Source organism: Dendrobates tinctorius, unplaced genomic scaffold, assembly GCF_039654945.1.
Source record: "Dendrobates tinctorius isolate UK_male_01 unplaced genomic scaffold, ASM3965494v1 ptg000155l, whole genome shotgun sequence".
Lineage (NCBI taxonomy): Eukaryota > Metazoa > Chordata > Amphibia > Anura > Dendrobatidae > Dendrobates > Dendrobates tinctorius.
Window position 1 is genome coordinate 22676386 of NW_027361822.1, and position 21723 is coordinate 22698108.

The 21723-nt window shown below is 46.2% G+C and overlaps 1 protein-coding gene across 1 annotated transcript in view; it reads left to right on the forward strand.

The window, feature by feature from the left end:
* Window positions 1-21723, forward strand: part of LOC141051133 (uncharacterized) — a 138559-nt gene that overhangs the window by 61634 nt on the left and 55202 nt on the right. The window contains exons 6-7 of the mRNA XM_073548017.1: window positions 5974-7196; window positions 18341-18345. Coding sequence (XP_073404118.1) covers window positions 5974-7196; window positions 18341-18345 — 1228 coding nt within the window. The remainder of the gene's footprint in view (window positions 1-5973; window positions 7197-18340; window positions 18346-21723) is intronic.

The window sequence follows — 21723 nt, forward strand, 5'->3', positions numbered from 1 at the left end:
ATATGAGTTCCTGGACAGTACTTAGGCCCCTGTGCAGTATATATGAGCTCCTGGACAGTATTTGGGCCCCTGTGCAGTATATATGGGCTCCTGTACAGTATTTGGGCCCCTGTGCAGTATATATGAGTTCCTGGACAGTATTTGGGCCCCTGTGAAGTATATATGAGCTCCTGGACAGTATTTGGGCCCCTGTGAAGTATATATGGGCTCCTGGACAGTATTTGGGCCTCTGTGCAGTATATATGGGCTCCTGGACAGTATTTGGGCCCCTGTGCAGTATATATGGGCTCCTGGACAGTATTTGGGCCCCTGTGCAGTATATGAGTTTCTCGACAGTACTTGGGCCCCTGTGCAGTATATATGAGCTCCTGGACTGTACTTGGCCCCCTGTGCAGTATATATGAGCTCCTGGACAGTATTTGGGCCCCTGTGCAGTATATATGGGCTCCTGTACAGTATTTGGGCCCCTGTGCAGTATATATGAGTTCCTGGACAGTACTTAGGCCCCTGTGCAGTATATATGAGCTCCTGGACAGTATTTGGGCCCCTGTGCAGTATATTTGAGTTCCTGGACAGTATTTGGGCCCCTGTGCAGTATATATGGCCTCTTGGACAGTATTTGGGCCCCTTTGCAGTATATATGGTCTCCTGGACAGTACTTGGGCCCCTGTGCAGTATATATGAGCTCCTGGACAGTATTTGGGCCCCTGTGCAGTATATAGGAGCTCCAGGACAGTATTTGGTCCCCTGTGCAGTATATATGGGCTCCTGGACAGTATTTGGGCCCCTGTGCAGTATATATGAGCTCCAGGACAGTATTTGGGCCCCTGTGCAGTATATATGGGATCCTGGACAGTATTTGGGCCCCTGTGCAGTATATATGAGTTCCTGGACAGTATTTGGGCCCCTGTGCAGTATATATGGGCTCCTGGACAGTATTTGGGCCCCTGTGCAGTATATATGAGTTCCTGGACAGTATTTGGGCCCCTGTGCAGTATATATGGGCTCCTGGATAGTATTTGGGCCCCTGTGCAGTATATATGGGCTCCTGGACAGTATTTGGGCCCCTGTGCAGTATATATGGGATCCTGGACAGTATTTGGGCCCCTGTGCAGTATATATGAGTATTTGGACCCCTGTGCAGTATATATGGCCTCTTGGACAGTATTTGGGCCCCTTTGCAGCATATATGGGTTCCTGGACAGTATTTGGGCCCCTGTGCAGTATATATGAGTTCCTGGACAGTACTTGGGCCCCTGTGCAGTATATATGAGCTCCTGGACAGTATTTGGGCCCCTTTGCAGTATATATGGTCTCCTGGACAGTACTTGGGCCCCTGTGCAGTATATATGAGCTCCTGGACAGTATTTGGGCCCTTGTGCAGTATATATGGGCTCCTGGACAGTATTTGGGCCCCTGTGCAGTATATATGGGCTCCTGGACAGTATTTGGGCCGCTGTGCAGTATATATGGGATCCTGTATAGTATTTGGGCCCCTGTGCAGTATATGAGTTCCTCAACAGTATTTGGGCCCCTGTGCAGTATATATGAGTTCCTGGACAGTACTTGGGCCCCTGTGCAGTATATATGAGCTCCAGGACTGTACTTGGGCCTTTGTGCAGTATATATGAGTTCCTGGACAGTATTTGGGCCCCTGTGCAGTATATATGAGTTCCTGGACAGTATTTGGGCCCCTGTGCAGTATATATGAGTTCCTGGACAGTATTTGGGCCCCTGTGAAGTATATATGATCTTCTGGACAGTATTTGGGCCCCTGTGCAGTATATATGAGTTCCTGGACAGTACTTGGGCCCCTGTGCAGTATATATGAGCTTCTGGACTGTACTTGGGCCCCTGTGCAGTATATATGAGTTCCTGGACAGTATTTGGGCCCCTGTGCAGTATATATGAGTTCCTGGACAGTATTTGGGCCCCTGTGAAGTATATATGAGCTCCTGGACAGTATTTGGTCCCCTTTGAAGTATATATGGGCTCCTGGACAGTATTTGGGCCCCTGTGCAGTATATATGAGTTCCTGGACAGTATTTGGGCCCCTGTGCAGTATATATGAGTTCCTGGACAGTATTTGGGCCCCTGTGAAGTATATATGGGCTCCTGGACAGTATTTGGGCCCCTGTGCAGTATATATGAGCTCCAAGACAGTATTTGGGCCCCTGTGCAGTATATATGAGATCCTGGACAGTATTTGGGCCCCTGTGCAGTATATATGGGCTCCTGGACAGTATTTGGGCCCCTATGCAGTATATATGGGATCCTGGACAGTATTTGGGCCCCTGTGCAGTATATGAGTTCATCGACAGTACTTGGGCCCCTGTGCAGTATATATGAGCTCCTGGACTGTACTTGGGCCCCTGTGCAGTATATATGAGCTCCTGGACAGTATTTGGGCCCCTGTGCAGTATATATGGGCAACTGTACAGTATTTGGGCCCCTGTGCAGTATATATGAGTTCCTGGACAGTACTTAGGCCCCTGTGCAGTATATATGAGCTCCTGGACAGTATTTGATTCCCTGTGCAGTATTTGGGCCCCTGTGAAGTATATATGAGCTCCTGGACAGTATTTGGGCCCCTGTGCAGTATATATGAGTTCCTGGACAGTATTTGGGCCCCTGTGAAGTATATATGGGCTCCTGGACAGTATTTGGGCCCCTGTGCAGTATATATGAGCTCCAAGACAGTATTTGGGCCCCTGTGCAGTATATATGAGATCTGGACAGTATTTGGGCCCCTGTGCAGTATATTTGGGACCCTTTGCAGTATATATGGGCTCCTGGACAGTATTTGGGCCTCTGTGCAGTATATATGGGCTCCTGGACAGTATTTGGGCCCCTGTGCAGTATATATGGGCTCCTGGACAGTATTTGGGACCCTTTGCAGTATATATGAGTTCCTGGACAGTATTTGGGCCCCCTGTGCAGTATATTTGAGTTCCTGGACAGTATTTGGGCCCCTGTGAAGTATATATGAGCTCCTGGACAGTATTTGGGCCCCTGTGCAGTATATATGAGCTCCAAGACAGTATGTGGGCCCCTGTGCAGTATATATGGGATCCTGGACAGTATTTGGGCCCCTGTGCAGTATATATAGGATCCTGGACAGTATTTGGGACCCTTTGCAGTATATATGAGTTCCTGGACAGTATTTGGCCCCTGTGCAGTATATATGAGTCCCTGGATAGTATTTGGGCCTCTGTGCAGTATATATGAGCTCCTGGACAGTATTTGGGCCCCTGTGCAGTATATATGGGATCCTGGACAGTATTTGTGCCCCTGTGCAGTATATATGAGCTCCTGGACAGTATTTGGGCCTCTGTGCAGTATATATGGGCTCCTGGACAGTATTTGGACCCATGTGCAGTATATATGGGCTCCTGGACAGTATTTGGGCCCCTGTGCAGTATATATGGGATCCTGGACAGTATTTGGACCCCTGTGCAGTATATATGAGTTCCTGGACAGTATTTGGGCCCCTGTGCAGTATATATGGGCTCCTGGACAGTATTTGGGCCCCTGTGCAGTATATATGAGTTCCTGGACAGTATTTGGGCCCCTGTGCAGTATATATGGGATCCTGGACAGTATTTGGGCCCCTGTGCAGTATATATGGGATCCTGGACAGTATTTGTGCCCCTGTGCAGTATATATGAGTTCCTGGACAGTATTTGGGCCCCTGTGCTGTATATATGGCCTCTTGGACAGTATTTGGGCCCCTTTGCAGCATATATGGGCTCCTGGACAGTATTTGGGCCCCTGTGCAGTATATATGAGTTCCTTGACAGTACTTGGGCCCCTGTGCAGTATATATGAGCTCATGGACAGTATTTGGGCCCCTGTGCAGTATATATGGCTCCTGGACAGTATTTGGACACCTGTGCAGTATATATGGGCTCCTGGACAGTATTTGGGCCCCTGTGCAGTATATATGGGATCCTGTACAGTATTTGGGCCCCTGTGCAGTATATGAGTTCCTCAACAGTATTTGGGCCCCTGTGCAGTATATATGAGTTCCTGGACAGTACTTGGGCCCCTGTGCAGTATATATGAGCTCCTGGACTGTACTTGGGCCCCTGTGCAGTATATATGGCTCCTGGACAGTATTTGGGCCCCTGTGTAGTATATATGAATTCCTGGACAGTATTTGCGCCCCTGTGCAGTATATATGGCTCCTGGACAGTATTTGGGCCCCTGTGTAGTATATATGAATTCCTGGACAGTATTTGCGCCCTTGTGCAGTATATATGGGCTCCTGGACAGTATTTGGGCCCCTGTGCAGTATATATGAGTTCCTGGACAGTATTTGGGCCCTTGTGCAGTATATATGGGCTCCTGGACAGTATTTGGGCCCCTGTGCAGTATATATGAGCTCCTTCCATTTTGACTTTTACATGGAATATAAATTGGATGTAAGTGTTTTACTTATTCTTTTACTCAAATGAGAAAAAAATGAAAGACTAGCTATAAAATTAATTGATTGACCTATAACATGCATGCCTGGAGTTCAGAGCACCTGTTGATTTTTTTTTTTTTTTTTTTTTTTTTTTTTTTTTCGGGGGGGTGGGCTTCCGACTTTTGCTATGGGGCCCCATGGTTTCTATGTACGCCTCTGCTGGGACACCTGAGACGTGCCTGGGTTATGTTTCATGGTTTTCTGCCTCTTCTAATAACCTCTGATCTTCAGCTGTTTTCTTTGTTTTGCTGCTCAGGGCTTCATGATTAATGTCAAAAACAAGTTCACGGTGTCCTACTTTTAGAATCTATTAGTGTCCTCAAAAAAAACCCTAACTGATTAATATCAGGAGGTAGGTGGATAGACTTACAAAAGCTGCATGTGGATAGCTTATATATTATTAATTATCATTAAATGTTGTTTTATTAGTTTTCCACTACAGTCACTGATTTTGTTCAATTTGGTGGGATATTAAATTTGGCCCCCTAGGGTGCTTTATCAGCGATACGTTCGTGCCTCTGTCCTCATGCCTCACACCTTGTGTCTCTATCCTTGACTTCGTTTAGGGGGGCTTTGTTAATTTGGACATCGAGTCAGCTTCATTTTCCTCATTCTGTCGGATTCTGCCCTTAATTTCTAAACTCTGGATCTATTTTATAGTTTATGGTTGAAGGGAAACGTGTGTATCAAGTTCATCTTAGAACATATCATACTATTGATCCAGGGAGAGGAGTTAAAACCCCATGAAGCAGATGCTAATTTCCTCATGTTAGGGGAAAAGATCCTTCCTGACACCACATATGGCAATCAGACTAATTCCGGGATCAACGTCCCATCAAAGAATCTAGCGCCCATAACCTGTAATATATTTGGCCATCCTTGTACTTTGTTGGGAATCAAACTTAACAGCCTAATGTTACAGTAGAGGATCCATTGTCTCACTGCTCTGACAGTAGAGTGGTCCTCTGTGATTTGGAAGAGACCTTTTTTCCTCTGGACGTATAGTTTGGCCCCTTGTTACTGTTGTAGACATGGCGTAAAAGATCATTGAGAAGATGTCTTGCTATTCCCCCATATATTTGCTCGTTGTAAAGGACTTTTTTTAGGCCTTTGTTTTTTCCAACTGAGTGAGCCCACGTTTGAAAACCTGTCCTGTTTACCTAGAAAACAAATTGCCACATTTTTTGCTTCAATTTTTTTCTATTTTCCTCCTCTAAAACCTAAGGAGTGTCATGTAAAAAAAAATGTTTTCCTTTTGTGTTGGCATTTTCCGAGTCCTATTTATCTGGTAAGTTTATTGGTATAATTTTGGCCTACATAATATTTTTCCTGGTGCATTTTTCCAGTATTTCGGAGGCAGAACCAACAATTAGGGTCGAACATCATGCTCTCCTCACTCGTGCTCTGAGATCTAACTTGTAATTTCTATTTAGATTTTAGAAATGTTATAAAAATATATTTTTAAGGTTATTTTATTAAAAAATAATAAACTTTATTCTTGGCAGATGACTGTACCAGGAGATCACAGGGACAAGTGACATCTGCAATTTTTAAATCAGATGACTTTGAGATCACACAAGATATACGTGAAGTGAATGCCATTACTCCAGATATTCCATCATCCCTTCACTGCAAAGATCTATCATCTGATTCTTTTAAACAGATCCTGTCTTCTGATTCATCACAGACTACTAAGAAAAACAAAAGACACAAAGGAGGCAATAAAAGTCAAACTGCTTTTACAGCAAATAAGACATTATCAAATGCAGAAAATAGAAATAATTTTTACCTTAAAATGTCTTTTGTTCATCATGAAAAAATTCACAGAAAGGAGAAAGGATTTTCTTGTTCACAATGTGGGAAATATTTAAACCGGAAATCAGAGCTTGTTAGACATGAGAGAGTTCACAAAGAGGAGAAATCATATTTAAGTTCAGAATGTGGGAAACATTATACAGCTAACTCAAGTCTTGTTACACAACATAAAACTCACACAGAAAAGAAGCTCTTTTTATGTTCAGAATGCGGGAAATGTTTTAATCAGAAATCAGATTTAGTTGTCCATCAGAGAAGTCACACAGGGGAGAAACCTTTTTCATGTTCAGAATGCGGGAAATGTTTTGCAGATAAATCAAATTTAGTTAGACATCAGAAACTTCACATCGGGGAGAAGCCCTTTTCATGTTCAGAATGTGGGAAATGTTTTGCAGAAAAATCAAATTTAGTTAGGCATCAGAAACTTCACACCAGGGAAAAGCCCTTTTCATGTTCAGAATGTGGGAAAAGTTTTAAGCACAAAACAATTTTAGTTGTTCATCAGAGAATTCACGCAGGAGAGAAACCTTTTTTATGTTCAGAATGTGGGAAATGTTTTAATCAGAAATCATATTTAGTTATCCATCAGAGAACTCACACAGGGGAGAAGCTTTTTTCTTGTTCAGAATGTGGAAAGTATTTTTCAGGGAAATCATATCTTGCTATTCATCAGAAAATTCACACAGGGGAGAAACCTTTTTCATGTTCAGAATGCGGGAAATGTTTTGCAGATAAATCAAATTTAGTTAGACATCAGAGAACTCACACAGGGGAGAAGCCCTTTTCATGTTCAGAATGTGGGAAATGTTTTAATCAGAAATCACATTTAGTTGTCCATCTGAGAACTCACACAGGGCAGACACCTTTTTCGTGTTCAGAATGTGGGAAATGTTTTGCAGAGAAATCGAGTCTTGTTAAACATCAGAAACTTCACACAGGGGAGTGTTAGGCATCAGATTCCTGTAGCTACACAGCAGGAGTCCAGAGCCTCACATACTGCTTTGCAGCAAGTCATTCCTGAGGCTAAGTCCCACTGCCGCTTCACTGAGCAGGCTCATGAGACGATCTCCCATTGGAGCTCGGGAGTCACGTGCTCAGGTCCTTCCCCTGATCTGATTGGTCCATCTCAGAGATCTGGAAGTTCCCGGCAGTGCACAGCTATAAAAGGACCGCATGGCCGTTCGGCCATGCGCTAGTATAGACATTACTTGCTAGATGTGTGAATGGTGACGGATGTATGATTCTGGTGACTGACTCATTTGAAACCCCTTCCCTCTGATATTACGCATGTGGATAGGGAATTAGTTCAGCAGTCAGCGCCAGTCAGTGGCAAGCCTTAGGCCACTGTTCACACCGCGCCTCTACACTAGCGTCTGTGCTACTCCACACAGCACTATCGTCTCACGGCAGTGTCCTATTCCGCGCTGCAGTTGCAGCTCTCTTTGGCGCCCGCAGTAGCGACGCCGCACACACGGTAGGTCTAGACGGACGCAGTTCCTTCTGCCTTTGGTCCTGCACCTGTGACCTGATACCGTGTGTGCATATATCTGAGACCTGTGCCGCTAACAGGCTCAGCCTTTTTGTGTTTACCCCTACTGGCAGCTCTGTGATTAAACAGTGATTGCTCTGCGATCTTGGGTGACGTTTAACCCCGTGCGCATTATACCGCCATATAGCACGTCTGCCATTACTCAGCAGCAGCTATAACACCTTCTGCACGGTGGACCCCGAGCGGCGAATGCACTTTATTATTTATTTTATTTAGTGCGTTCCGCCGTTCCTAACATTATACTAGCGCCAGGGTCTGGCTGCTAATGGCAGAACAGCAGCAATTACTACAGTACATTTGGCAGCTGGAGGGCCGGTTGGCTACTCTTGAGAGTGCTATCTCTGCTGCGAAGTCCACTGAGGTTGCTGTTCAGGCGATCGCAGAGGCGGTTTCTCGTGGGTCCACGTCCTCCCCTGCGCCGACAGTTTCCCGCCTCCCGTTGCCCGATAAATTTTCTGGCGATAGCGCCTCCTGTATGGGTTTAGTGAGCCAGTGATCTATCCAGCTGGAATTACTGGCTGCGCGATTCCCTACGGAACGGGCTAAGGTGGGGTTTATTGTTTCCCTTCTGTCGGCCAGGGCGTTGGAGTGGACCACACCACTTTGGGAGCGTGGCGACCCAGAGGTTCGGACCGCTGCTCAGTTCTTAACATCTATCGAGCAGGTCTTCCTAGGACCACGAGTCACGCATGACACCTCTCTTCAGCTATTGGCATTAACTCAGGGGTCGTTCTCAGTCAGTATGCCGTACGTTTTCGGACTCTGGCTTCCGAGCTGGAGTGGTCTGATAGAGCTCTCATCCCTGTGTTTTGGAGAGGTTTAGCAGAGCATGTTAAGGATGCTCTATCTACCAGAGAGGTTCCTGCAAGTCTGGAGGAGCTGATTGCCATCTCCACCCGCATTGATCTCCATTTTTCGGAGCGCGGGCTGGAGCGTGCTCAATCCAGACGGAAGGTTACTCCGGCTCCAAACCTCTTTGAACCTCTGGAGTCACCCGAGCCAGAGTGTTCATTCCCAGAGCCAATGGAGGTGTCTTGCGCCAGTCTCGAGGCGCATCCGGCACTAAGCTCCATTTGCGGTTGCCACTGTCAACACCCTGTTCCCCACGATAACAGGGCCCCGCAGTTGCCAACCTCTGTGCCGCCGGGCAAGACCTTTGTTCCCCCTCGCCTTCAGCCGAAAGTTCTCGCGTGGGCACATTCGTCCAGGGTGGGTGGCCACTGTGGCTACATGCAGACCACAAAACTCCTGGCAAGGTCTTATTGGTGGCCGCACAGGGCTCGGGACACTAAAAATATATTCGGGCATGCGCCTCTTGTGCTCGGAATGCCTCCCCTACACAGACAGTGAAGATGCCTGCCGATACTCTGCGGCGTTCTACTCCAGCTTCGGTTTCTGGCCTTTGTGCGGCTCCCGTTGTCTCTCGTGTCCCTTCTCAAACCTGGAGATTTTGCCGCCTTTCCTGCCCTCCACGTGTCTCGGTTTTCTGTGTCACCTGCCAGGACATCAGACTTGCCTTCGGATGAGTCTGAGGCCTATGCCTTTGATGGGCATAAGGTGGTGGTTTGGAGGGCTCAGGAGGGAGGGGGCCCTGGGGGGGTAGTGTTAGGCGTCAGATTCCTGTAGATACACAGCAGGCGTCATTCCTGAGGCTAAGTCCCGCTGCCACTCCACTGAGCATGCTCATGAGACGATCTCCCATTGGAGCTCGGGAGTCACGTGCTCAGGTCCTTCCCTTGATCTGATTGGTCCATCTCAGAGATCTGGAAGGTCCCCCCGGCAGCGCACAGCTATAAAAGGATCGCATGGCCGTTCGGCCATGCGCTAGTATAGACATTACTTGCTAGATGTGTGAATGGTGACGGATGTATGATTCTGGTGACTGACTCATTGGAAACCCCTTCCCTCTGATATTACGCATGTGGATAGGGAATTAGTTCAGCAGTCAGCACCAGTCAGTGGCAAGCCTTAGGCCACTGTGCACACCGCGCCTCTACACTAGCGTCCGATTGGCTACTCCTCACGGCACTATCGTCTCGCGGCAGTGTCCTACGCTGCGCTGCAGTTGCAGCTCTCTTTGGCGCCCGCAGTAGCGACGCCGCACACACGGTAGGTCTAGACGGACGCAGTTTCTTCTGCCTTTGGTCCTGCACCTGTGACCTGATACCGTGTGTGCATATATCTGAGACCTGTGCCGCTAACAGGCTCAGCCTTTTTGTGTTTAGCCCTACTGGCAGCTCTGTGATTAAATAGTGATTGCCCTGCGCATCTGGGCGACGTTTAACCCCGTGTGCATTATACCGCCATATAGCATGTCTGCCATTACTCAGCAGCAGTTATAACACCTGCACGGTGGACCCCGAGCGGCGAACGCACTTTATTATTTATTTTATTTAGTGCGTTCCGCCGTTCCTAACTGGGGAGAAGCCATACTCATGATTCTAATGTGTGAAATATTTTAAACAAAAATCATTGTCACTTGTCTACCAAAAAATTTACACAGGGGGAAAACATATATTTTGACAAACTGTACAAGAAAACGCATAACAGAGACAATCAAAGTAACGACAAGTAAATGAGAAAGAAAAGCAAGTTAGAACTTATATTAGAATTAAAATATAGGTTTTATTTTAATAATGTTTCTGTATCTTAATACAACTCTAGTAAGAATGTTTTATGAGCTGTAGCGATTTGAAGTCTTTTATCCTTCACGAAATTGGCAAGCTGTGACGCTGTTGACATATGAGGTTCTTTGAACCACTACATATTATTTCACATCACAGAGTTCTCATGGTTAGTATTATTTAGTAGAAGGATTCTGCTTTATTCTGACCTTATAATATTTTGTTCTCTACATTTTGTCTGATTTCATGTTTATTCATGTATTATTTTCAATAAAAAGACCATTGAAAAGAAAATAATTAAAATATATGTAGTTCCTAATAGACATCTCGAAAAAACAAATATAACATTAAATTTTTCATATTGTTTCATATATATATAACCTATATGGTCAAGAGAATTGCAACCTCCTCCACTGCTCCACCAAAAAAAACAAAAAATGTCCTCTTTTTTTCCTAATCTTAGTGATTTGCCATTTGTCACAATTTCCTTAAATCCACAATCTGTGTGATGAAAATTCAAGTTATTCTTTACATCTACAATCCATTCCTTTTTTGCAGGATCATTTGATGTGATCCATTTTTTTAAAAGCACTTTTTTTGCCAAGTATAGTCATTTTTTCACCATCATTGGTAACGGATTCCTTTTTCTAGTCCCCATTATATTGGGTTAAGAGGATTTGTTTTTAACCCCTTTACCCCCGAGGGTGGTTTGCAGGTTAATGACCAGGCCAATTTTTACAATTCTGACCACTGTCCCTTTATGAGGTAATAACACTAGAATGCTTCCATGGATCCCAGTGATTCTGACATTTTCTCGTGACACATTTTACTTCATGATAGTCGTAAAATTTATTTCCTATGACTTGCGTTTATTTGTGGAAAAAAAACCCAGGAATTTGGCAAAAATTTTGAAAATTTCGCAATTTTCCAACTTTGAATTTTCATGCCTTTAAATCACAGAGATATGGCACACAAAAAACTTAAGTAACATTTCCCACATGTCTACTTTACATCAGCACAATTTTGGAACCAAATTTTCTTTTGTTAGGAAGTTGTAAGGGTTAAAAGTTCACCAGCGTGGTTTTTTTTTTTTTTTTTTTTTTTTTAGGACCCCAAAACGTTTCAAGTCACTTTGAGGGGTCTACAGTCATGGCCAAAAGTTTTGAGAATGACACAAATATAAATTTTTACAAAGTCTACTGCTTCATTTTTTTTAATGGCAATTTGCATATACTCCAGAGTGTTATAAAGAGTGATCAGCTTAACAGCAATTACTTGCAAAGTCAATATTTGCCTAGAAAATTAACTTTATCCCCAAAAACACATTTCAACATCATTGCAGCCCTGCCTTAAAAGGACCAGCTAACATCATTTCAGTGATTGCTCCATTAACACAGGTGTGGGTGTTGATGAGGACAGGGCTGGAGATCAATCTGTCATGATTAAGTAAGAATGACACCACTGGACACTTTAAAAGGAGGCTGGTGCTTGGCATCATTGTTTCTCTTCTGTTATCCATGGTTATCGCTAAAGAAACACGTGCAGTCATTATTGCACTGCACAAAAATGGCCTAACAGGGAAGAGTATCGCAGCTAGAAAGATTGCACCTCAGTCAACAATCTATCGTATCATCAAGAACTTCAAGGAGAGAGGTTCCCTTGTTGCCAAGAAGGCTCCAGGGCACCCAAGAAAGACCAGCAAGCGCCAGGACCGTCTCTTAAAAGTGTTTCAGCTGTGGGATCGGGCTACCAGCAGTGCAGAGCTTGCTCAGGAATGGCAGCAGGCAGGTGTGAATGCATCTGCACGCACTGGGAGGCGGAGACTCTTGGAGCAAGGCCTGGTCTCAAGGAGGGCAGCAAAGAAGCCACTTCTCTCCAAGAAAAACATCATGGACAGACTGATATTCTGCAAGAGGTACAGGGAGTGGACTGCTGAGGACTGGGGTAAAGTCATTTTCTCTGATGAATCCCCTTTTCGATTGTTTGGGACATCTGGAAAAAGGCTTATTCGGAGAAGACCAGGTGAGCGCTACCACCAGTCTTGTCTCATGCCAACTGTCAAGCATCCTGAAACCATATGTGGGGTTGCTTCTCAGCCAAGGGAATGGGCTCTCTCTCAGTCTTGCCTAAAAACACAGCCATGAATAAAGAATGGTACCAGAATGTCCTCCAAGAGCAACTTCTCCCAACCGTCCAAGAGCAGTTTGGCGATCAACAATGCCTTTTTCAACATGATGGAGCACCTTGCCATAAAGCAAAGGTGATAACTAAATGGCTCAGGGAACAAAACATAGAGATTTATTCGGACTCCCATGACAGCACCACGAGAGAGGGGATCCGCCCTTAGGAACAGGAAACCTACAGATACAAAAGGGCGGCACCTCTCCCACGCATCAGTTGGTTTCCTGTTCCTGAGGGGACGGGATCCTACAGAAGACCGGATCCCAGGCCGGCCGGCCGATACAGGTAGCGAGGGGGTCTCCTACCTCGGCCTGGTGCGGAACTCCTGGAAGACGCCACGGTGGCCCAGGATGGGTGGCACAGCGGTGGCGTATGCAGCAGGGAGCGGCGTCTGGAGGAGGTCCGTCTCCAGGGTAAGGCCGCCGGTGAGTATACCCCCCCGGGGGCTCCCGGCTCCGGCGGCACAAGTGCGGTGGTAACGGAGGCCGGCGCGGCTGCGGGGTGCTGAGACCGGGGAGTGCTGCATTCTGGAGCGCCCGGGCGTCCCGCGTGACTTCCGGTCACGTCGGGGTCGCAGTGACATCAGGGGGCGGGCGGAGGATGCGCTTCCGGGTCGGCGGCGCCACTGCGCAGGCGCGAGAAACCAAGATGGCGGCGCCCATCGTAAACGCCGATAAGCGTCGGCTCTCCGGCCAGGTGCCGCGCCAGCTGGGGAAGGGAGCCCTATTAAGGGGGGAGGGGCGCGGCAGGAATACTGCTGTCCGGAGGAGGGGTATATAGGCAGGACCCTGGCAGGGTGCCTTGCCTTGGCCACATTATTGCGAGCAGTAATGGAGAGCGATCAGCAGCGGCAGCAGCAACGGCGGCAGCAGCGACAAGCATCACTACCGCCCCTGGATGACCTTCGGCAGGTCAAGCAGAAAAAGAAGGAACGTGCGGGACGAAGTGACCAATCCATTCATAAAAGCTCCTCTAGGCAGACAGGAGCATCGACTGAGAAGAATCCCCCTCATTCTCCGGTACTTGATTGTGGCACTGGTAAGTGATCTTCGTGAAAGTTCACTCAGTGACGGGACCCCCCTTCTGTGTTTTATTCTAGGAGAAGAAGGCTACAAGTAAAACTAAACACAGGGAATGCGCACTCTGTGCATGCCCATTACCAGACTCATGCCCCAAAAAATTGTGCCCCCCTGTATTCAGCAGACAGTGGCGGAAGAGTCACCTGCAGTAGCGGCGAGTTTAAGGGACATAGTCAGGGCAGAGATGAAGGAAACCCTAAAGTCTTTGTCCCAGCCGGAAAGTCTAAGGGGTGGGGTCCCGGTGGAGTCCGATTCCTCGGCAGAATGGAGGAGAAGTAGAGACTCCCAGGCTTCATCTCCCTCGTCCTCCTCAGGAGAAGAGGACTCTGGGTGGTTTTGTTTGCCACTTGACCAAGTAGACAAGCTGGTCAAAGCAGTCAGAGGGACAATGGAAGTAGAGGAGCCTAAGCCCCAGTTATCCATTAAGGATGTCATGTTCGGGGGGGCTGGAGCAGAGGAAGCGTAGAGTCTTCCCATTAAATCAGAAAATCCAGGATCTGATCCACAGAGAGTGGAAAAAAACGGATAAAAGAGGGTCGCTACCACCAGCCCTCAAACGCAGATATCCCTTCGATCCGGCAGTGAATACTTGGGACAAGGCCCCCAAATTAGATGCAGCCATTGCAAAGGCATCGAAAAGATCCTCGCTACCCTTTGAGGACATGGGATCCCTTAAAGATCCCCTAGACAGGAAGGCAGATACCTTCCTTAAGAATACCTGGGAAATGGCTGCCGGGTCCTTAAGACCAGCAGTGGCATCAACATGCACGGCCAGGTCCATGATGGTCTGGTTGGACCAGTTGGAGTCGCAATTAAAACAGGGTACGTCGAGGCAAACAATTCTTGGGGTCCTACCAACAATCCAAGAGGGAGCAGCCTTCCTAGCAGATGCCTCGGCGGATGCAGTAAGAATGGCCGCCAGGGCAGCAGGTCTCTCTAAAGCTGCTCGTAGAGCCCTGTGGCTAAAGTGCTGGCAGGGAGACATTCAGTCCAGGGCGAAGCTCTGTACTATTCCGTGTGAGGGTGAATATTTGTTCGGCGCAGTCCTGGACGAACTGCTTGAGAAGGCTGGGGACGACAAGAAAAAATTCCCAAATCTCTGGTCTGCGTCCTACCGACGTCCATTTGGTAGAAGGAGATTCGGTCAGGGGAGAAGGCGCAATTCTTCGCCTATTAGAGACCGTCCCAGATGGGAAGATAGAAGGAGAAGAGGTACGGGCTACATGTTCAGACGCTCGTCGAGAGATCGAAAGAGACAGAATCAATGACTAGTAATTCCCGTGGGGGGTAGACTGTCATCCTTCCTCCCGGCATGGTTACAAATTACAAATAGTGACTGGGTGCGCAAGGTAATATCCACCGGGCTTAGATTGGAGTTTACCCAGGTCCCGCGGGATACCTTTAAACCAACTCCTTTAAGATCTTCACCCCTCGAACAAGCAGCTTTAGAAGCGGAGGTCTTGAGCCTATGCCAGAAAAACGTCCTGATAGAGGTTCCAGAATCTGAGAGAGGAAGAGGGTTCTACTCTCCCTTATTCCTAATCCAAAAACCTGATAAAACATTTAGAACGATTATTAATTTACGTTTCCTTAATGAATTTTTGGTTAATCGTACTTTTAAGATGGAGTCCATCAATACAACAATAAAAATATTGTTTAAAGGGTGTTTTATGGCAGTCATAGATTTGAAAGATGCATACTATCATGTACCTATCCATGCAGATTTCCAGCAGTACCTGAGAGTGGCGGTTTCAGTAGACGGCACAGTCCGTCATTATCAGTATAGAGCCCTTCCCTTTGGTCTCTCAGCAGCGCCCCGGGTATTTACAAAAATAGTGGCCGAGGTTATGGCTCATTTACGGGAAGTTGACATCTTAATTGTTCCATATTTAGATGATTTTTTGATTGTGGGAAAATCGGTGGGCCATTGTATATCCCAGATAGAAAGAGCTAAGTCCAGGTTAGAAAACCTCGGATGGATATTAAACTACGAGAAATCCCGACACCTGCCCTTAAAGATACAGAAGTTTCTAGGCTTACTATTAAATTCAGAAACTCAGCAGTGTCTGTTGCCATTGGATAAATTGCAAAAGATACAGCAGCAGGTTCTTCGGGCGATTGATAGTCCTTCTCTGACCCTCAGACAGGCCATGTCCCTGTTAGGCTCTCTAACCTCATGCATCCCAGCAGTCAGGTGGGCACAATTCCATACTAGAGCCCTTCAGAAGGACGTCCTGGTTAATAGCAGGGCCTTGGAAGGCTCCTTACAGGGTCGAGTGTTGCTAAGCCCCTCAGCTGTTACATCGCTTAGATGGTGGCTCGATGACGAGAACCTAGCCTCAGGGGTGCCCTGGATAATGCAGATAACCAGTATTATAACCACAGATGCTAGTCCCTTCGGTTGGGGGGCCCATATGGGGGACATAGTGGTACAGGGACATTGGGATTCTGATGCTGAGATCTCATCCAACCAGAGAGAGCTATTGGCGATAGAGCGGGCAGTCAAAAAACTCATTATGTACCTACAGGGCCATCACGTGAGGATACTCTCGGACAACCAGGTAGCGGTAGCATATGTCAACCACCAAGGTGGAACCCGCTCCGACGCCCTGATGCGGATAACAGAACGTCTCCTTCAGATAGCAGAGGAAAGTTTTCTATCTTTAACGGCCCTCCACATCAGAGGAAAGGACAACGTGAAGGCAGACTTTCTAAGCCGCAAGGCTCTAAAGCAAGGAGAATGGGCTTTGAACAGGGATATTTACCACCAGATTGTCCGCAGATGGGGTCAGCCAGAGGTAGACCTCTTTGCCACCAGAGAAAACAGGAAAGAAAAATCGTTCTGCTCTCTGAATCCCAGGGAAAATCCACTGGCAGTGGATGCCCTCCTGATAAGATGGAACTTTTCTCTGGCATACGCCTTCCCGCCATTAAATCTTCTACCTCTGGTAGTAAGGAAGATCAGGGAAGATCGGGCAAGAGTCATATTAATTGCCCCCTTTTGGCCCAGGAGGACCTGGTTCGCATGGTTAAGGACCATGTCGGTATGCGATCCCTGGGTACTGCCGAACCTTCCGAATCTCCTCTACCAGGGGCCAGTCAGCCACCCACAACTAGCGGGACTCCATTTGATGGCGTGGTGTTTGAGAGGACACTATTAAAGGATAGAGGGTTCTCCAAGAATTTAATTGATACCCTCCTAAAAAGCAGGAAACTAACTACCACTAACATCTATGCTAGGACCTGGAAGCGATTCCTGTCCACCTTTCAGTTTGATGTCAGAGACGGAATTCCCACGAAACATATTCTGGAATTTCTCCAGAAGGGTCTCCAATTGGGTCTCTCCACAAGTACATTAAAAGTACAGGTTTCAGCCTTAGGAGCCTTGTTTGCATGTGATATTGCCAATAACTATTGGGTAGCAAGGTTCATCAAAGCGGCGGCTAGATCGAGACCCATACACAAGGACAGATGTGTGCCTTGGGACTTAAACTTAGTCCTTACAGCCATGACAGAAAGTCCGTTTGAACCTTTGGATTCTGCCTCATTAAAGATTATATCTCTTAAGGCAGCATTTCTGGTAGCGATAACATCCGCACGTAGAGTGAGCGACATACAGGCACTTTCCAGATTGCCCCCTTACACAGAGTTCTTACAGGATAGAGTAATCCTAAGGCCAGATCCAGCATACCTTCCCAAGGTAGCATCACAATTTCACAGGACACAAGAGATAGTTCTGCCTTCCTTCCTCCCTAATCCGACCAACCCTAAGGAGCAAAAACTTCAGGCATTAGATATTAGGAGATGCTTACTTAAATATTTAGCAGCCACGGATCCTTGGAAGAAGGAGAATGCATTATTCCTATCCTTCCATGGTCCCAGGAAAGGTTGTAGGGTATCGAAACGCACATTAGCAAGGTGGATTAGGGAGGCTATCTCTCTTGCCTACACAGCAGGTGGAGGTCTGGCTCCGCAGAACCTGAGGGCGCATTCCACTCGTGCCATGGCATCATCTTGGGCAGAAAGATCTGGAGTGTCAATTGATCAGATATGTAAGGCGGCCACCTGGTCATCTCCTTCCACCTTTTTTAACCACTATCGGTTAGACATGGGTGCCTCCTCAGATCTCACCTTTGGGCTAAGGGTGCTGCAGGCTGTAGCCCCTCCCTAAATTAGTTTTACATCTCTGTAATTCTCTTGTGATGCTGTCATGGGAGTCCGAATAAAGTATTAAGTTACGTACCGGTAACAGTATTTTTCGGAAGCCCATGACAGCACCCTTAGTTCCCTCCCTTGTTCACATATAGAGGTGCACTCCTTTAGAAGATTGTCCACAATTTACTGTATGAGGGAGATGGTATAAAAATATTTCTGGTAAATAGGGTAGATAGGTTGTATATATTATATGTTGTGTACTAACCATGGTAGCCTCTCAAGCTCTGTAATCCAACTGATGCGTGGGAGAGGTGCCGCCCTTTTGTATCTGTAGGTTTCCTGTTCCTAAAGGGCGGATCCCCTCTCTCGTGGTGCTGTCATGGGCTTCCGAAAAATACCGTTACCGGTACGTAACTTAATACTTTTGGGACCATGGCCTGGAAACTCCCCAGATCTTAATCCCATTGAGAACTTGTGGTCAATCATCAAGAGACGGGTGGACAAACAAAAACCTTCAAATTCAGACAAAATAAAAGCATTGATTTTGCAAGAATGGACTGCTATCAGTCAGGATTTGATCCAGAAGTTGATTGAGAGCATGCCAGGGAGAATTGCTGAGGTCCTGAAGAAGAAGGGTCAACACTGCAAATATTGACTTGCTGCATTAACTCATTCTAACTGTCAATATAACCTTTTGCTACTCATAATATGATTGCAATTATATTTCTGTATGTGATAAAAACATCTGACAAACACACATAAAAACCAGAGGCCAGCAGATCATGTGAAAATATAATATTTGTGTCATTCTCAAAACTTTTGGCCATGACTGTATATGATAGAAAATACCCAAAAGTGACACCATTCTGAAAACTGCACCCCTCAAGGTACTCAAAACCACATTCAAGACGTTTATTAACCCTTTTGATGTTTAAAAAAAATTAAGATTTAACTTTTTCACAAAAAAATTACTTCAGATGCAATTTTTTTTTTATTTTACCAAGGGTAACAGAAGAAACTGGCCCACAAAAGGTATTGTGCAATTTGTCCTGAGGACGCTGATACCCCATATGTGGGGGTAAACTACTGTTTGGGCGCATGGCAGAGCTAGGAAGGGAAGGAGTGCCGTTTGACTTTTACAAAGCAAAATTGGCTGGAATTGAGATTGGACGCCATGTCACGTTTGGAGAGCCCCTGATGTGCCTAAACAGTGGAAACCCCCCCCACAAGTGATCCCATTTTGGAAACTAGACCCCCCAAGGAACTTATCTAGATGTGTGGTGAGAACTTTGAACTCCCAGGTGTTCCACTAAAGTTTATAACGCCCAGGCATGAAAATAAAAAAAATCATATTTTTTCCACAAACATGATATTTTAGCCCCCAATTTGTATTTTTCCAAGGGTAACAGGAGAAATTGGACCCCAAAAATTATTGTCCAATTTGTCCTGAGTACACTGATACCCCGTATGTGGGAGAAATCTACTGTATGGGCACACTTCGGGGCTCGGAAGGGAAGTAGTGACGTTTTGTAATACAGACTTTGATAGAATGGTCTGTGGGCGTCACGTTGGGAGAGCCCCTGATGTGCCTAAACTGTAGAAACCCCCCACAAGTGACCCCATTTTTCAAACTAGGAAACTAGACACCTCAATGAACTTATCTAGATGTGTGGTGAGCACTTTGAACCCCCAAGTGTTTCACAGAATTTTATAACGTAGAGCTGTAAAAATAAAAAAAATTATATTTTTTCCACAAAAAAGATCTTTTCGCCCCCAATTTTTTATTTTCCCAATGGTAACAGAAGAAAATGGACCCCAAAAGTTATTGTGCCATTTGTCCTGAGTAGGCTGATACCCCATATGTGGGAGTAAACCACTGCTTGGGCAAATGGCTTTGTTCAGAAGGGAAGGAGCGCCAGATTTTACTGTTATGGTTTACAGTTGTCATGACCCACTGGGAGAGTGCATGAGGTGCCAACAGCAAAACCCCCAATACGTGACCCCATTTTATGAACTACACCTCTCAATGAATTCATCTAGGGGTGCAGTGATCATATTGACACCATGGGTGTGTCACAGAATTTCATACCATTGCGCAATGGGGTCAAAATAGCTATATTTTTACCTGCAAAATTTTGTTTTAGTCAAAGATTTTACATTTTCACCAAGAAGTGGGTAAAAATGGCAACAAAATTTGTCCCTCAATTTCTACTGAACGTGGCAATACCCCATATGAGGCTGTACAGTGCTAATTAGCCATGTGGAGAGACTCGGGAGGAACCAAGCGCTATTTGCCTATTCAAGTGAATGGGTCTGTGCACGTCAGTGTGTTTCCAAGGACCGTGTGTCAGTGGGCAAAACACGCTGACATGTCCGTTTTTTAATGTCAGCACGGGCCACAAAACATCCCGCACACGTGCATATGCATAACACACATTGATGTCATTCATGTGACTCGCATTAGCGCCGGGGAAGAAGCGTTAGAGTAAGCGATGTTCCCCAGTGCCGGGTGCTGAACACGGCTCTCATAATTCTCCCCTGCTCTGCCGACGATTGGCACAAGCAGGGGACAATGATTCTCCCCTGCTTGTGCCGATCACCGACAGAGCAGAGGAGAATGGTGGGTGCCATGTTCAGCACCCGACGCCGGTTACCAGCACTTACTGTAACGCTTCTTCCCTGGCACCTGTCCTTGTGGTACTGATGCAGCACACACAAGCCACACGTGTGCCGCAAGTATTACACACACGGACACTGACCTCTCCGGTACCAGAAATATCAGGACGTGTGAAAGAGGGGTTATAGCAGTTTTTTATGTTTCGCAGCTGTCACACACTAAGGCTGTGTGCCCACGATGCGTTTTGTTAAGCGTTTCCGCAGCGTTTGAGCCGGCTCAGATGCTGCAGAAATGCTTAAAAGATGCATCAAATTAATTAGCATGCGTTTTTGGCTTCTTGTGCCAATGCATGCGTTTTCAACCGCTCAGGAATCGCTTAGCAGCTAAAAACGCAGCATGCTCATTAATTCCCGCATTGCTGAGCGTTTTTAGCCATCCCCAATGATCCCAGAAATCACGTGTCAAAAAACGCGTCAAAAACGCGTCATAAATCGCGCAAAAAACGCACGAAAAAGACGCGCGATTTCTGGGAAGGGGATCCTTTTCCTGAGCGTTTAAAAACACTAGCGTGGGCACATAGTCTAAAAGACGCTTTTTATTGCAAAAAATAGTTATTGCATCACCATATTTTGAGAGCTATAATTTTTCCATATTTTGGCCCACAGAGTCATGTGAGGTCTTGTTTTTTGCAGGACGAGTTGACGTTTTAAATGGTACCATTTTCAGGCACATGACATTTTTTGATCGCTTTTATTCCGATTTTTGGGAGGCAGAATGAACAAAAACCAGTAATTCATGAATTTCTTTTGGTGGGACGTTTATACCGCTCCGCTTGTAACATAGTAACATAGTTATCAAGGTTGAAGGAAGACTTTAAGTCCATCTAGTTCAACCCATATCCTCAGAGGCGTATCTAGGCTTTCTGGCACCTGGGGCAAGAATTTGGTTCGGCGCCCCCCCAAGTACATATGCGACTTGCACGTTAGTCATGTACCCACGAGCTGCTCTCCCTAATCCTCTCAATGTTCAGTAAAAAACTGAAAGCAGGAAGAGAAGCTCGTTGTCACAGGACCATAACTATGAAAATCGCATGAGTGAAGTGTCTATGTGATAGCGCTGGAACCTGCAGAGCTGAATCCTGACATTGCAGGCTTCTGAATTCTCACAACTAATGCACTGCACACTTTTAGGATTCTCCCTTGCCGATATACAGTCATGTCAGCACAAGTATGTGA